Source organism: Hemiscyllium ocellatum, chromosome 46 (assembly GCF_020745735.1).
Source record: "Hemiscyllium ocellatum isolate sHemOce1 chromosome 46, sHemOce1.pat.X.cur, whole genome shotgun sequence".
Lineage (NCBI taxonomy): Eukaryota > Metazoa > Chordata > Chondrichthyes > Orectolobiformes > Hemiscylliidae > Hemiscyllium > Hemiscyllium ocellatum.
The window spans coordinates 1,516,915-1,533,774 of NC_083446.1; the positions used below are offsets into that span (position 1 = coordinate 1,516,915).

A 16,860-nucleotide genomic window follows, 5' to 3' on the forward strand; every position below is an offset into this window, starting at 1 on the left:
CTCTTCCTATGGTGCTCTTCCTCCCTCCTTCATGCTGTCCCTCCCTCCCTCGCTCATGCTCTCGCTCCCTCACATCCTCGCTCCCCCACCCTCCTTTGCTGTCATAGAGATGTACAGCAGGGAAACAGACCCTTCGGTCCAACCCGTCCATGCTGACCCAGATATCCCAACCCAATCTAGTCCCACCTGCCAGCACCCGGCCCATATCCCTCCAAACCCTTCCTATTCATATACCCATCCAGATGCCCTTAAATGTTGTAACTGTACCAGCCTCCACCACATCCTCTGGCAGCTCATTCCATACACGTACCACCCTCTGGGTGAAAAAGTTGCCTCTTAGGTCTCTTTTATATCTTTCCCTTCTCACCCTAAACCTATGCCCCTCTAGTTCTGGACTCCCCGATCCCAGGGAAAAGACTTTGTCTATTTACCCTATCCATGCCCCTCATAATTTTATAAACCTTTATAAGGTCACCCCTCAGCCTCCGACGCTCCAGGGAAAACAGCCCCAGCCTGTTCAGCCTCTCCCTGTAGCTCAGATCCTCCAGCCCTGGCAACATCCTTGTAAATCTTTTCTGAACCCTTTCAAGTTTCACAACATCTTTCCGAATAGGAACCTTCCCTCCCTCCCAGTCTCTCGCTCTCCCTCCGTCCTTTGCTCTCCCTCCGTCCCTCGCTCTCACCCTCCCTCTGTCCCTCCCCCCCGTCTCTCCAGCCCTCGCTGTATGTCTCCCTCCCTCCCTCCCTCGCTGTCTCTCTCCCTCTGTCCCTCTCCCTCCCTTCCTGTCTCTCTCTCTCTCTCCCTCCCTCTCTCCCTACCTCTTTCTCTCCCTTTCTCTCTCCCTCCCTCCCTCTCCCTCACTCCCTCTCTTCCTCTCTCTACCTTGATCTCTCTTTCCCTTCCTCTCTCTTTCCCTCCCTCTCTCTCTCCCTCTCCCTCCCTCCCTCTCTCTCTCCCTCTCTCTCCCTGCCTCTTTCTCTCTCCCTCCCTCTTTCTCTCCCTTTCTCTCTCCCTCACTCTCTCCCTCTCTCTTTCCCTCCCTCTCCCTCTCTCTCTCCCTCCCCCCCCCTCTCTCTCTGTGCCCAGTGATGTCCAGTTGGAGAGGGCACTCCTACCAAGAGCCCAGTGATGCCAAACGGAGCCAAGCTGACTCTCAGTGGGGAAGGAGGTAGCAGATGGAGTGAATGGTCTGTTGCTGCTCAGGGAGATTATGGAGCCTAGCAACAGCCTCTGGTTTCCCAGCTGTACAGTGAATCGGTCAGTGTGTGGACCTGAAACTGGTTTGAATCTGATTAGAGATAAACAGCAACATTTCACACAGAAAACGTCTGTTGATTCCTGACATTGACCACATCTCTGATACAGAAAACAAACACTTACATTGGATATAAAAACATAGACAGTGAGTAGTGTCCTGTTGTACCCACACAGAGGTGTCCTCCAGAAACATCCCCAAGTCTGCACAGACCCAACCCTGGCTGTGACGGTACATGAGCTCAACTTGCATTACTATAGCACCTTTCAGCAGCTCAGGCCAATCGCAGGCTCTCCTCTGTCTCTGAAGTGTGGTCACTGCTGGAATGTGGCAAACGCAGCATCAATTTCCACACAGCAAGCTCCCGGGGGCGAAAGCAGACGTTCCACTTCAGTTGGGGAGGTGGGAGGGGGGCGTTGAGGGATTAAAATTGGCCCCAGGACCACTCCCTCAGGCCCTCATCCCACCCAGACTCTCCCACAAAATAGTCTTTTCCGTCCACCTGGTAGAAGGGAGTGCTGTGTTGATTTATGTCCAGTCTCTTTCTCAGAACTTGCTCCCAGCCCAGCCCAGCCCAGATGGGCAGAGTGGGCTGAGGGAGGACTGTCCTGAAGGAAGCTGACAGGTTCTTGCTCAGTCCAGGGAGGGCCAGGCCTCAACAACAGCCCAGCGTGGACGGCGATGCTGAGAGAGCCCCCACAGAGAGCCGGAGTGGGGGGGTGGGTGGGGGGAGGAATGTTCCACTCCCTGAGATATTAGCACCACATTCCCGTCCTCGGCACCACCAACACGGGGCAGCCAAAGGAACTCTTCCGGGGCCACCCACTGACCCGGACCGTGCTGGGGTAGCTGGGGGGGCCAGTTCAGGGAGGATGGGGAAGAGGTGAAGCTCTCCTGGTTGAATAGTCTGCTCCCGCATCAAGCCTGCTGTTTGATTCCCTTCCTTCAGGAGGGTGGGGGGTGATTATTCCGACAGGTACAGGGTCACGGAGTGAGATGCCTGTGTGGATAGCATGGGGCTGAATGGCCTTTTCCCATGGTTCCTGTGCTTCGGAGAGTGGGGTCTTTGTTGTCTAGAAGATGGGGCTGCTCCCCTGCCTCACTCAAACACTCCCTACCCCGTGTCCAGCTCCCGCTGCTCCCAAGGTTAGCACGGACAGCTGGGGGTCAGGGTGGGGGTGGGAACTTACTGTAAGGACAGGATCTGACACCGTGGGCTAGGCTCCAAGCAGGCCAGGTTGGGCTGAATGTCCTGCTCCCTGTCCATGATCTGAAGGACATCGTCTAAGATGGAGGGGCCCAGGTCCAGGTGCAGAGACAGGAGAGAGACAGCATTGGGGAGTAGGTTACTGTCGGGTCCCTCCCTCATGTTGGAGTGGAGTAGGCCTGGAGAAGGTTGCAGAGTCTCTGGGATGGCAGTAGCAGGCTGTCTGCCAGCCGTACTCTCCCCCTGCTCCCGGTCCCTGCTGCAGACCAGCCCCGTGGCCTGGGAATCTCCGCCCTTACTGTCCAAGTGCAGCCTGGGGGGTTTCGGGGGAGCTTCGGTCTCAGGCACAGAGCCCCCGATCACAGGCAGCGAGATGGCATTCTTCAGGAGGGGGGATACCTGCTGCTGCAGGCTAGCAGGGCGGGCACAGCCAGGCACCTTACCCAGCACGGAGTCTCCCTGCCTGCCTGGTAACAGGTGGAACTTGCCCTTCAGGAAGGAAATGTCGCCAAAAATATCATCCTCGCCTCGACTCCCGATGTGGATGGTGTGACGGAAATCTCCGAGAGGCGAGCTGATCATGTCTGACGACAAAATGTCCCGTAACTTCCCCTGTTTCCCCTTCTGACTGTTCCGCTTCAGATAGATCGGAGCTTTGGTGGACATCTCTCCGGCTGGCACTCTCTCTCCTTCCCTCTCTCTGGGAACCTCTCCCTCTCCTTCCCTCTCTCCACCTGTCACTCTCTCTCTCTCTCCTTCCCTCTCTCTGGGAACCTCTCCCTCTCCTTCCCTCTCTCCACCTGTCACTCTCTCTCTCTCCTTCCCTCTCTCTGGGAACCTCTCCCTCTCCTTCCCTCTCTCCACCTGTCACTCTCTCTCTCTCTCCTTCCCTCTCTCTGGGAACCTCTCCCTCTCCTTCCCTCTCTCCACCTGTCACTCTCTCTCTCTCCTTCCCTCTCTCTGGGAACCTCTCCCTCTCCTTCCCTCTCTCCACCTGTCACTCTCTCTCTCTCTCTCTCTCCTTCCCTCTCTCTGGGAACCTCTCCCTCTCCTTCCCTCTCTCCACCTGTCACTCTCTCTCTCTCTCCTTTCCTCTCTCTGGGAACCTCTCTCTCCTTCCCTCTCTCCACCTGTCACTCTCTCTCTCTCCTTCCCTCTCTCCACCTGTCACTCTCTCTCTCTCCTTCCCTCTCTCTGGGGATCACTCTCTCCTTCCCTCTCTATGCCAGTCACTGTCTCTCCTTTTCTCTCTCTCCTTCCCTCTCTCCACCTGTCACTTTCTCTCTCTCTCCTTCCCTCTCTATGCCAGTCACTGTCTCTCCTTTTCTCTCCTCTCTCTGGCAGTCACACTGCCTCCTTCTCTCTCTCTCTCTCTCTCTCCCTCCGAGTGATACTGTCTCCAATGACGATCACTTGTCTCCCACTGATTCAGTTGAAGATAACACTGACAGTTTTGTGGAGTGCTGTCTGTGTGAGATATTCGGGGTGAAATGTTGAGGGAGGGGGATAGGGAGATGAATTGCCCTGGGAACAGCTGCTTCCACTGCCTCGGAGGGTTGTGTGGCTGACGAGGCTATCTCTGTCGTTTCAATCTTCAGAGCAGTAGCTAGGAACAGCCTCTGTCCTCACTCACTGACCTGCAGTGAAAACACACAAGAGAAGAGACCAGCCGTTAACCAGGGAGAGTAGCACAGGGAGTCTCTGCACAGGGAGTCTCTGCACAGGGAGACAGTCAGAGGCAGTGCTGTGGGAGATAGAGGAAAAACAGGAGAGGATCCAGGGGCAGGAGGAAGCAGAGTGCGGGTAATACGTGGGACACCATCAAAAGTCCTGACATCCTGTTCTGAGGAAGGGTCACTGGACCCGAAACGTTAACTCTGATCTCTCTCCACAGACCCGCTGAGTTTTTCCAGCGATTTCTGTTTTTGTAACATTCTTCCTATAACAGGGAGATCAGAACTAGACACAATATTCCAGACGAGACCTCACCAATGTCCTGTACAACCCCAACATGATGTCCCAACTCCTACACTCAAAGGACAAGCCGTGTTAAACATCCTCCCTACCCCTCTGCCCACCACCATCCTGTCCATCCTCAACACAAATCCCAAAGGTCCCTCTGTTTTACAGGGACTCCCCACCACCTGTATGTGTGGGCTGGGGTCTGGGGGAGAGAAGCCATCACTGGATCGAACTGCTCAACACCAACCTCCTCAGCTCAGTCCCAATCAGAGGGTGGGAAGCAGAAAGCTTCCCGATCGGATCCCGAGTCAGGCAGAGTTGCTCTCTCTTTCCTGCTCATTGTATGGCGTCCCATGGCAATCCCACCAGGAAGGATGAGAGCTTGGAGGGGGGGGGGGGGGTCTATTCCAGACAGTGAGGGCCCGATAGGTCAAAGCCTCCCTGGACATGGATGCAGTTGCTGTTTGTTGGTGGAATCTGCACAAACACAGGAGCATCTGCAACTAACTCCAACCAGCCTCAGGAGACAAGGTCAACTGAGGCAAGAGTGAGGCCATGCTCATTGGGAACTGGGCTGACCGATCTCCTATCCCACTCGCCGTCAGGACAGGATAGCGGTAGGTGCTGGGAGTGTGGTTCGGAGCGATCTCCTATCCCACTCACCGTCAGGACAGGATAGCGGTGGGTGCTGGGAGTGTGGTTCGGAGCGATCTCCTATCCCACTCACCGTCAGGACAGGATACCGGAAGGTGCTGGGAGTGTGGTTCGGAGCGATCTCCTATCCCACTCACCGTCAGGACAGGATAGCGGTAGGTGCTGGGAGTGTGGTTCGGAGCGATCTCCTATCCCACTCGCCATCAGGACAGGATACCGGAAGGTGCTGGGAGTGTGGTTCGGAGCGATCTCCTATCCCACTCGCCGTCAGGACAGGATACCGGAAGGTGCTGGGAGTGTGGTTCGGAGCGATCTGGGGAATACACAAAAACTTGGGAGGAATGTGTTGCCGAACTGAGGCTGAAACTGGTCCTTAGTCAGCTCTGGTCCCTGGCCGTCAGGTGTGAGACACGCTCTGTGTTGTTGGACAAGGCCCAGGTCTGGCCTGTTCTGTGCTGTTTCAGTCACCATCCCCTACTTCACATGGAAGCCTAAGGTAGACCAGACCAGGAGGACTCCATGAACAAAGCTCTGGATAAGGTTGGGGTGGGGGGGAGCATGAACGTACCCAACGCCCCTTTTTCATCCTGATGGCCAACTTTGCGTGTGGCTGCATCAAACTGGGCATAGGCTTCGGTACACAAATACCAAGGCCAGGCAGTACCCAAGGAGCAGGAGGATCGACGTTTCCTCATTCCTGAAGAAGGGCTTATGCCCGAAACATCGATTCTCCTGCTCCTCGGATGCTGCCTGGCCTGCTGTGTTTTTCCAGCACCACATTTTCCAACTCTGGTCTCCAGCATCTGCAGTCCTCACTTTCTCCTACACAGACACTACATACCTGTCCCTGGTGTTGGGAAGGAGGGGGGCTGGGCGAGCCTTGCCACCACAGAATCCTACAAATACTTGGGTCCTTCCATATCCCCTGTCCCTCCTGGAGACATTTGCAAAGAGAAGCTCTTGGGCCCCAATCCATCAGGAAGTGGTCAGCACGTACTGTCCTGGGAGGCCCTGGAGGGAAAGGTGAGGGTGGATCCTGTCGCATGACTCCCTGAGCAGACGGTCAAGGTCATCCGGCAGAAGGCCTCGTCACCAGAACTTTCTAACAAGCATCAAGACATGGCTTGGCCGTTGGTGAGAGAAGGTCCCTACCTGTGAGATCCTTCACGTACACCAGCTCAGTCTGTGTCACCACAAGCTGCCCTTGAAATGGCCGTGGGGAGGGGTTGGGGGAGAGACCGTCACACACCTCCTGCTGGAAGGGGCCTTTGCAGAGGAAGTCTGGAGGAAGATGCACTGAGTTTTGTCAAAATTTGGCGTGAGCATTTCCGTAACGCAGGACTCTGTGCCCTCTGGTCTGTACCCCGGCCAGGGGAGTAAGTGGGAGCACCGTGACAAACATCACGGTGCACCCAGAGGACCATCAACTCAGGCAAAGGTGCTCTTCGGGCTGACCCTGGCCGAGTATTCGAGTAAAAAGTGAGGACTGCAGATGCTGGAGATCAGAGCTGAAAATGTGTTGCTGGTTAAAGCACAGCAGGTCAGGCAGCATCCAAGGAACAGGAAATTCGACGTTTCGGGCCAGAGCCCTTCATCAGGAATGAGGAGAGGGAGCCAGGCAGGCTAAGATAAAAGGTAGGGAGGAGGGACTTGGGGGAGGGGCGATGGAGATGTGATAGGTGGAAGGAGGTCAAGGTGAGGGTGATAGGCCGGAGTGGGGTGGGGGCGGAGAGGTCAGGAAGAAGATTGCAGGTTAGGAGGGCGGTGCTGAGTTCAAGGGAATCGACTGAGACAAGGTGGGGGGAGGGGAAATGAGGAAACTGGAGAAATCTGAATTCATTCCTTGTGGTTGGAGGGTTCCCAGGCGGAAGATGAGGCGCTCCTCCTCCAACCGTCGTGTTGCTATGGTCTGGCGATGGAGGAGTCCAAGGACCTGCATGTCCTCGGTGGTGTGGGAGGGAGAGTTGAAGTGTTGAGCCACAGGGTGGTTGGGTTGGTTGGTCCGGGTGTCCCAGAGGTGTTCCCTGAAGCGTTCTGCAAGTAGGCGGCCCGTCTCCCCAATATAGAGGAGGCCACATCGGGTGCAGCAGATGCAATAGATGATGTGTGTGGAGGTGCAGGTGAATTTGTGGCAGATATGGAAGGATCCCTTGGGGCCTTGGAGGGAAGTGAGGGAGGAGGTGTGGGCGCAAGTTTTACATTTCCTGCGGTTGCAGGGGAAGGTGCCGGGGGTGGAGGTTGGGTTGGTGGGGGGTGTGGACCTGACGAGGGAGTCACGGAGGGAGTGGTCTTTGCGGAACGCTGATAGGGGAGGGGAGGGAAATATATCCCCGGTGGTGGGTCCATTTGGAGTTGGCGGAAATGACGGCGGATGATACGCTGTATACGGAGGTGGGATGGAGTTTTTACAGGCGGCAGGGTGGGAGGAGGTGTAGTCCAGGTAGCTGTGGGAGTCAGTCGGTTTATAGTAGATGTCTGTGTTGAGTCGGTCGCCCGAGATAGAGATGGAAAGGTCTAGGAAGGGGAGGGAGGAGTCTGAGACAGTCCAGGTGAATTTGAGATTCCCGCCGCACCAACCAGTACCCTTCCACTGACACCCTCCTTCGACTGACTGAACTGGTCCTCACCCTGAATAACTTCTCTTTCCAACGCTCCCACTTCCTCCAAACTAAAGGAGTTGCCATGGGCACCCGCATGGGCCCCAGCTATGCCTGTCTCTTCGTAGGATATGTGGAACAGTCCATCTTCCGCAACTACACTGGCACCACCCCCCACCTTTTCCTCCGCTACATCGATGACTGTATCGGCGCTGCCTCGTGCTCCCACGAGGAGGTTGAACAGTTCATCCACTTTACCAACACCTTCCATCCCGACCACAAATTCACCTGGACTGTCTCAGACTCCTCCCTCCCCTTCCTAGACCTTTCCATCTCTATCTCGGGCGACCGACTCAACACAGACATTCACTATAAACCGACTGACTCCCACAGCTACCTGGACTACACCTCCTCCCACCCTGCCCCCTGTAAAAACTCCATCCCATATTCCCAATTCCTTCGTCTCCGCCGCATCTGCTCCCAGGAGGACCAGTTCCAATACCGTACAGCCCAGATGGCCTCCTTCTTCAAGGACTGCAGATTCCCCCCAGATGTGATCGACGATGCCCTCCACCGCATCTCCTCCACTTCCCGCTCCTCCGCCCTTGAGCCCCGCTCCTCCAACCGCCACCAAGACAGAACCCCACTGGTTCTCACCTACCACCCCACCAACCTCCGCATACAACGTATCATCCGCCGTCATTTCTGCCAACTCCAAACGGACCCCACCACCAGGGATATATTTCCCTCCCCTCCCCTATCAGCATTCCGCAAGGACCACTCCCTTCGTGACTCCCTCGTCAGGTCCACACCCCCCACCAACCCAACCTCCACCCCCGGCACCTTCCCCTGCAACCGTAGGAAATGTAAAACTTGCGCCCACACCTCCTCCCTCACTTCCCTCCAAGGCCCCAAGGGATCCTTCCATATCCTCCACAAATTCACCTGCACCTCCACACACATCATCTATTGCATCTGCTGCACCCGATGTGGCCTCCTCTATATTGGGGAGACGGGCCGCCTACTTGCAGAACGCTTCAGGGAACACCTCTGGGACGCCCGGACCAACCAACCCAACCACCCGTGGCTCAACACTTCAACTCCCCCTCCCACTCCACCAAGGACGTGCAGGTCCTTGGACTCCTCCATCGCCAGAACATAACAACACGACGGTTGGAGGAAGAGCGCCTCATCTTCCGCCTGGGAACCCTCCAACCACAAGGGATGAATTCAGATTTCTCCAGTTTCCTCATTTCCCCTCCCCCCACCTTGAACTCAGCACCGCCCTCCTAACCTGCAATCCTCTTCCTGACCTCTCCGCCCCCACCCCACTCCGGCCTATCACCCTCACCTTGACCTCCTTCCACCTATCACATCTCCATCGCCCCTCCCCCAAGTCCCTCCTCCCTACCTTTTATCTTAGCCTGCCTGGCACCCTCTCCTCATTCCTGATGAGGGGCTCTGGCCCGAAACGTCGAATTTCCTGTTCCTTGGATGCTGCCTGACCTGCTGTGCTTTAACCAGCAACACATTTTCAGCCCTGACCGAGTATTGCAGACTGGCACATCCCAAGGTCCAGGTCTGTGTGCTCAGAAATGTACTAAAGCTTGGGATAGCTGCTGTCAAAGCAGAGGGGACAGACCACTGTCTGAGGGCTTCCTGCTGAAGGGAAATGGGGGTCCGCTCCATTATTGGATCCATCTAGTACCTCCAATCAATATAAATATAATCTTAGACAATAACAAAGAAATGCCTTGAGTTTGTTTGTTGGATACAGTCAAACCACAATCTTTGTCTGTGTCTTCAAGGCTCTGTACACAAGCGACCTGCGTTAGCAACTACGGATGGACATCACAATATTGTAATGAATAAAGCATATCCTTCAAATCAACAAACATAGACAAATAACAGTCACTCACAGTTATATATATTACCCAGTGACACTCACAGTTATATATATTACCCAGTGACAGTCACAGTTATATATATTACCCAGTGACAGTCACAGTTATATATTACACAGTGACACTCACAGTTATATATATTAATCCAGTGACAGTCACAGTTATATATATTACCCAGTGACAGTCACAGTTATATATTAACCCAGTGACACTCACAGTTATATATATTACCCAGTGACAGTCACAGTTATATATATTAACTCAGTGACACTCACAGTTATATATTACCCAGTGACACTCACAGTTATATATTAACCCAGTGACAATCACAGTTATATATATTAACCCAGTGACAATCACAGTTATATATATTAACCCAGTGACACTCACAGTTATATATTAACCCAGTGACAATCACAGTTATATATATTAACCCAGTGACACTCACTGTTATATATTAACCCAGTGACAGTCACAGTTATATATATTACCCAGTGACACTCACAGTTATATGTATTAACCCAGTGACACTCACTGTTATATATTACCCAGTGACAGTCACAGTTATATATTACCCAGTGACACTCACAGTTATATATTAACCCAGTGACACTCACAGTTATATATATTACCCAGTGACACTCAGTTATATATATTAACCCAGTGACACTCACAGTTATATATATTACCCAGTGACAGTCACAGTTATATATTAACTCAGTGACACTCACAGTTATATATATTACCCAGTGACAGTCACAGTTATATATATTAACCCAGTGATGCTCACAGTTATATATTACCCAGTGACACTCACAGTTATATATATTACCCATTGACACTCACAGATATATATATATTACCTAGGAACAGTCACAGTTATATATTAACCCAGTGACACTCACAGTTATATATATTAACCCAGTGACAGTCACTGTTATATATTAACCCAGTGACACCCACAGTTATATATATTACCCAGTGACAGTCACAGTTATATATTAACCCAGTGACACTCACAGATATATATATTACCCAGTGACAGTCACAGTTATATATATTAACTCAGTGACACTCACAGTTATATATTACCCAGTGACACTCACAGTTATATATTAACCCAGTGACAATCACAGTTATATATATTAACCCAGTGACACTCACTGTTATATATTAACCCAGTGACAGTCACAGTTATATATATTACCCAGTGACACTCACAGTTATATATTACCCAGTGACACTCACAGTTATATATTACCCAGTGACACTCACAGTTATATGTATTAACCCAGTGACACTCACTGTTATATATTAACCCAGTGACAGTCACAGTTATATATATTACCCAGTGACAGTCACAGTTATATATTACCCAGTGACACTCACAGTTATATATTAACCCAGTGACACTCACAGTTATATATATTACCCAGTGACACTCACAGTTATATATATTACCCAGTGACAGTCACAGTTATATATTAACTCAGTGACACTCACAGTTATATATATTACCCAGTGACAGTCACAGTTATATATATTAACCCAGTGATGCTCACAGTTATATATTACCCAGTGACACTCACAGTTATATATATTACCCAGTGACACTCACAGATATATATATATTACCTAGGAACAGTCACAGTTATATATTAACCCAGTGACACTCACAGTTATATATATATTACCCAGTGACAGTCACAGTTATATATTAACCCAGTGACACTCACAGATATATATATTACCCAGTGACACTCACAGTTATATATTAACCCAGTGACACTCACAGTTATATATATTAACCCAGTGACACTCACAGTTATATATATTACCCAGTGACACTCACAGTTATATATTACCCAGTGACACTCACAGTTATATATATTAATCCAGTGACAGTCACAGTTATATATATTACCCAGTGACACTCACAGATATATATATTACCCAGTGACAGTCACAGTTATATATTAACTCAGTGACACTCACAGTTATATATTACCCAGTGACACTCACAGTTATATATTAACCCAGTGACAGTCACAGTTATATATTAATCCAGTGACAGTCACAGTTATATATATTACCCAGTGACACTCACAGATATATATATTACCCAGTGACAGTCACAGTTATATATTAACTCAGTGACACTCACAGTTATATATTACCCAGTGACACTCACAGTTATATATTAACCCAGTGACAGTCACAGTTATATATATTACCCAGTGACACTCACAGTTATATATTAACCCAGTGACAGTCACAGTTATATATATTACCCAGTGACACTCACAGTTATATATTAACCCAGTGACACTCACAGTTATATATTAACCCAGTGACAATCACAGTTGTTTATTAACCCAGTGACAGTCACAGTTATATATATTAACCCAGTGACACTCACTGTTATATATTAACCCAGTGACAGTCACAGTTATATATTAACCCAGTGACACTCACAGTTATATATATTACCCAGTGACACTCACAGTTATATATTACCCAGTGACACTCACAGTTATATGTATTAACCCAGTGATACTCAGTTATATATTAACCCAGTGACAGTCACAGTTATATATATTACCCAGTGACAGTCACAGTTATATATTACCCAGTGACAGTCACAGTTATATATTAATCCAGTGACAGTCACAGTTATATATATTACCCAGTGACAGTCACAGTTATATATTACCCAGTGACAGTCACAGTTATATATTAACCCAGTAACAGTCACAGTTATATATATTAACTCAGTGACACTCACAGTTATATATTACCCAGTGACACTCACAGTTATATGTATTAACCCAGTGACACTCACAGTTATATATTACCCAGTGACACTCACAGTTATATATATTAACCCAGTGACAGTCACAGTTATATATTAACCCAGAGACAGTCACAGTTATATATTACCCAGTGACACTCACAGTTATATATTAACCCAGTGACACTCACAGTTATATATATTACCCAGTGACACTCACAGTTATATATTAACCCAGTGACAATCACAGTTATATATATTAACCCAGTGACACTCACAGTTATATATTAACCCAGTGACAATCACAGTTATATATATTAACCCAGTGACACTCACTGTTATATATTAACCCAGTGACAGTCACAGTTATATATATTACCCAGTGACACTCACAGTTATATGTATTAACCCAGTGACACTCACTGTTATATATTACCCAGTGACAGTCACAGTTATATATTACCCAGTGACACTCACAGTTATATATTAACCCAGTGACACTCACAGTTATATATATTACCCAGTGACACTCAGTTATATATATTAACCCAGTGACACTCACAGTTATATATATTACCCAGTGACAGTCACAGTTATATATTAACTCAGTGACACTCACAGTTATATATATTACCCAGTGACAGTCACAGTTATATATATTAACCCAGTGATGCTCACAGTTATATATTACCCAGTGACACTCACAGTTATATATATTACCCATTGACACTCACAGATATATATATATTACCTAGGAACAGTCACAGTTATATATTAACCCAGTGACACTCACAGTTATATATATTAACCCAGTGACAGTCACTGTTATATATTAACCCAGTGACACCCACAGTTATATATATTACCCAGTGACAGTCACAGTTATATATTACCCATTGACACTCACAGATATATATATATTACCTAGGAACAGTCACAGTTATATATTAACCCAGTGACACTCACAGTTATATATATTAACCCAGTGACAGTCACTGTTATATATTAACCCAGTGACACCCACAGTTATATATATTAACTCAGTGACACTCACAGTTATATATTACCCAGTGACACTCACAGTTATATATTAACCCAGTGACAATCACAGTTATATATATTAACCCAGTGACACTCACTGTTATATATTAACCCAGTGACAGTCACAGTTATATATATTACCCAGTGACACTCACAGTTATATATTACCCAGTGACACTCACAGTTATATATTACCCAGTGACACTCACAGTTATATGTATTAACCCAGTGACACTCACTGTTATATATTAACCCAGTGACAGTCACAGTTATATATATTACCCAGTGACAGTCACAGTTATATATTACCCAGTGACACTCACAGTTATATATTAACCCAGTGACACTCACAGTTATATATATTACCCAGTGACACTCACAGTTATATATATTACCCAGTGACAGTCACAGTTATATATTAACTCAGTGACACTCACAGTTATATATATTACCCAGTGACAGTCACAGTTATATATATTAACCCAGTGATGCTCACAGTTATATATTACCCAGTGACACTCACAGTTATATATATTACCCAGTGACACTCACAGATATATATATATTACCTAGGAACAGTCACAGTTATATATTAACCCAGTGACACTCACAGTTATATATATATTACCCAGTGACAGTCACAGTTATATATTAACCCAGTGACACTCACAGATATATATATTACCCAGTGACACTCACAGTTATATATTAACCCAGTGACACTCACAGTTATATATATTAACCCAGTGACACTCACAGTTATATATATTACCCAGTGACACTCACAGTTATATATTACCCAGTGACACTCACAGTTATATATATTAATCCAGTGACAGTCACAGTTATATATATTACCCAGTGACACTCACAGATATATATATTACCCAGTGACAGTCACAGTTATATATTAACTCAGTGACACTCACAGTTATATATTACCCAGTGACACTCACAGTTATATATTAACCCAGTGACAGTCACAGTTATATATATTACCCAGTGACACTCACAGTTATATATTAACCCAGTGACAGTCACAGTTATATATATTACCCAGTGACACTCACAGTTATATATTAACCCAGTGACAGTCACAGTTATATATATTACCCAGTGACACTCACAGTTATATATTAACCCAGTGACACTCACAGTTATATATTAACCCAGTGACAATCACAGTTGTTTATTAACCCAGTGACAGTCACAGTTATATATATTAACCCAGTGACACTCACTGTTATATATTAACCCAGTGACAGTCACAGTTATATATTAACCCAGTGACACTCACAGTTATATATATTACCCAGTGACACTCACAGTTATATATTACCCAGTGACACTCACAGTTATATGTATTAACCCAGTGATACTCACAGTTATATATTAACCCAGTGACAGTCACAGTTATATATATTACCCAGTGACAGTCACAGTTATATATTACCCAGTGATAGTCACAGTTATATATTAATCCAGTGACAGTCACAGTTATATATATTACCCAGTGACAGTCACAGTTATATATTACCCAGTGACAGTCACAGTTATATATTAACCCAGTAACAGTCACAGTTATATATATTAACTCAGTGACACTCACAGTTATATATTACCCAGTGACACTCACAGTTATATGTATTAACCCAGTGACACTCACAGTTATATATTACCCAGTGACACTCACAGTTATATATATTAACCCAGTGACAGTCACAGTTATATATTAACCCAGAGACAGTCACAGTTATATATTACCCAGTGACACTCACAGTTATATATTAACCCAGTGACACTCACAGTTATATATATTACCCAGTGACACTCACAGTTATATATTAACTCAGTGACAGTCACAGTTATATCTTAACCCTGCGACACTCACAGTTATATATTAACCCAGTGACACTCACAGTTATATATTAACTCAGTGACAGTCACAGTTATATATTAACCCTGCGACACTCACAGTTATATATTACCCAGTGACACTCACAGTTATATATTAACTCAGTGACAGTCACAGTTATATATTAACCCTGCGACACTCACAGTTATATATTACCCAGTGACACTCACAGTTATATATTACCCAGTGACACTCACAGTTATATATTAACCCAGTGACAGTCACAGTTATATATTAACCCTGCGACACTCACAGTTATATATTAACCCAGTGACACTCACAGTTATATATTAACCCAGTGACACTCACAGTTATATATATTAACCCAGTGACACTCACAGTTATATATTAACCCTGCGACACTCACAGTTATATATATTAACCCAGTGACACTCACAGTTATATATTAACCCAGTGATAGTCACAGTTATATAGTAACCCAGTGACACTCACAGTTATATATTAACCCAGTGACACTCACAGTTATATATATTAACCCAGTGACAGTCACTGTTATATATTAACCCAGTGACACTCACAGTTATATATATTACCCAGTGACACTCACAGTTATATATTAAACCAGTGACACTCACAGTTATATATATTACCCAGTGACAGTCACAGTTATATATTAACCCAGTGACACTCACAGTTATATATTAACCCTGCGACACTCACAGTTATATATATTAACCCAGTGACACTCACAGTTATATATTAACCCAGTGATAGTCACAGCTATATAGTAACCCAGTGACACTCACAGTTATATATTAACCCAGTGACACTCACAGTTATATATATTAACCCAGTGACACTCAGTTATATATTAACCCAGTGATAGTCACAGTTATATAGAAACCCAGTGACACGCACAGTTATATATTAACCCTGCGACACTCACAGTTATATATATTAACCCAGTGACACTCACAGTTATATATTAACCCAGTGATAGTCACAGTAATATAGTAACCCAGTGACACTCACAGTTATATATATTAACCCAGTGACACTCACAGTTATATATTAACCCAGTGATAGTCACAGTTATATAGTAACCCAGTGACACTCACAGTTATATCTATTAACCCAGTGACACTCACAGTTATATATTAACCCTGCAACACTCACAGTTATATATATTAACCCAGTGACAGTCACTGTTATATATTAACCCAGTGACACTCACAGTTATATATATTACCCAGTGACACTCACAGTTATATATTAACCCAGTGACACTCACAGTTATATATATTACCCAGTGACAGTCACAGTTATATATTAACCCAGTGACACTCACAGTTATATATTACCCAGTGACACTCACAGTTATATATATTAACCCAGTGACACTCACAGTTATATATTACCCAGTGACACTCACAGTTATATATATTAACCCAGTGACAGTCACAGTTATATATTAACCCAGAGACAGTCACAGTTATATATTACCCAGTGACACTCACAGTTATATATTAACCCAGTGACACTCACAGTTATATATATTACCCAGTGACACTC

The 16,860-nt window shown here is 46.6% G+C and overlaps 1 protein-coding gene across 4 annotated transcripts in view; it reads right to left on the reverse strand.

The window, feature by feature from the left end:
• Positions 1-1,312: 1,312 nt before the first annotated feature.
• LOC132836327 (cdc42 effector protein 2-like) overlaps positions 1,313-16,860 on the reverse strand; it is a 78,757-nt gene continuing 63,209 nt past the window's right edge. For all 4 annotated transcript variants that reach the window (XM_060855758.1, XM_060855760.1, XM_060855761.1 and 1 more), the window contains exon 2: positions 1,313-4,100. In XM_060855758.1, coding sequence (XP_060711741.1) covers positions 2,443-3,129 — 687 coding nt within the window. In that variant the 5' untranslated portion in view covers positions 3,130-4,100 and the 3' untranslated portion in view covers positions 1,313-2,442. The remainder of the gene's footprint in view (positions 4,101-16,860) is intronic.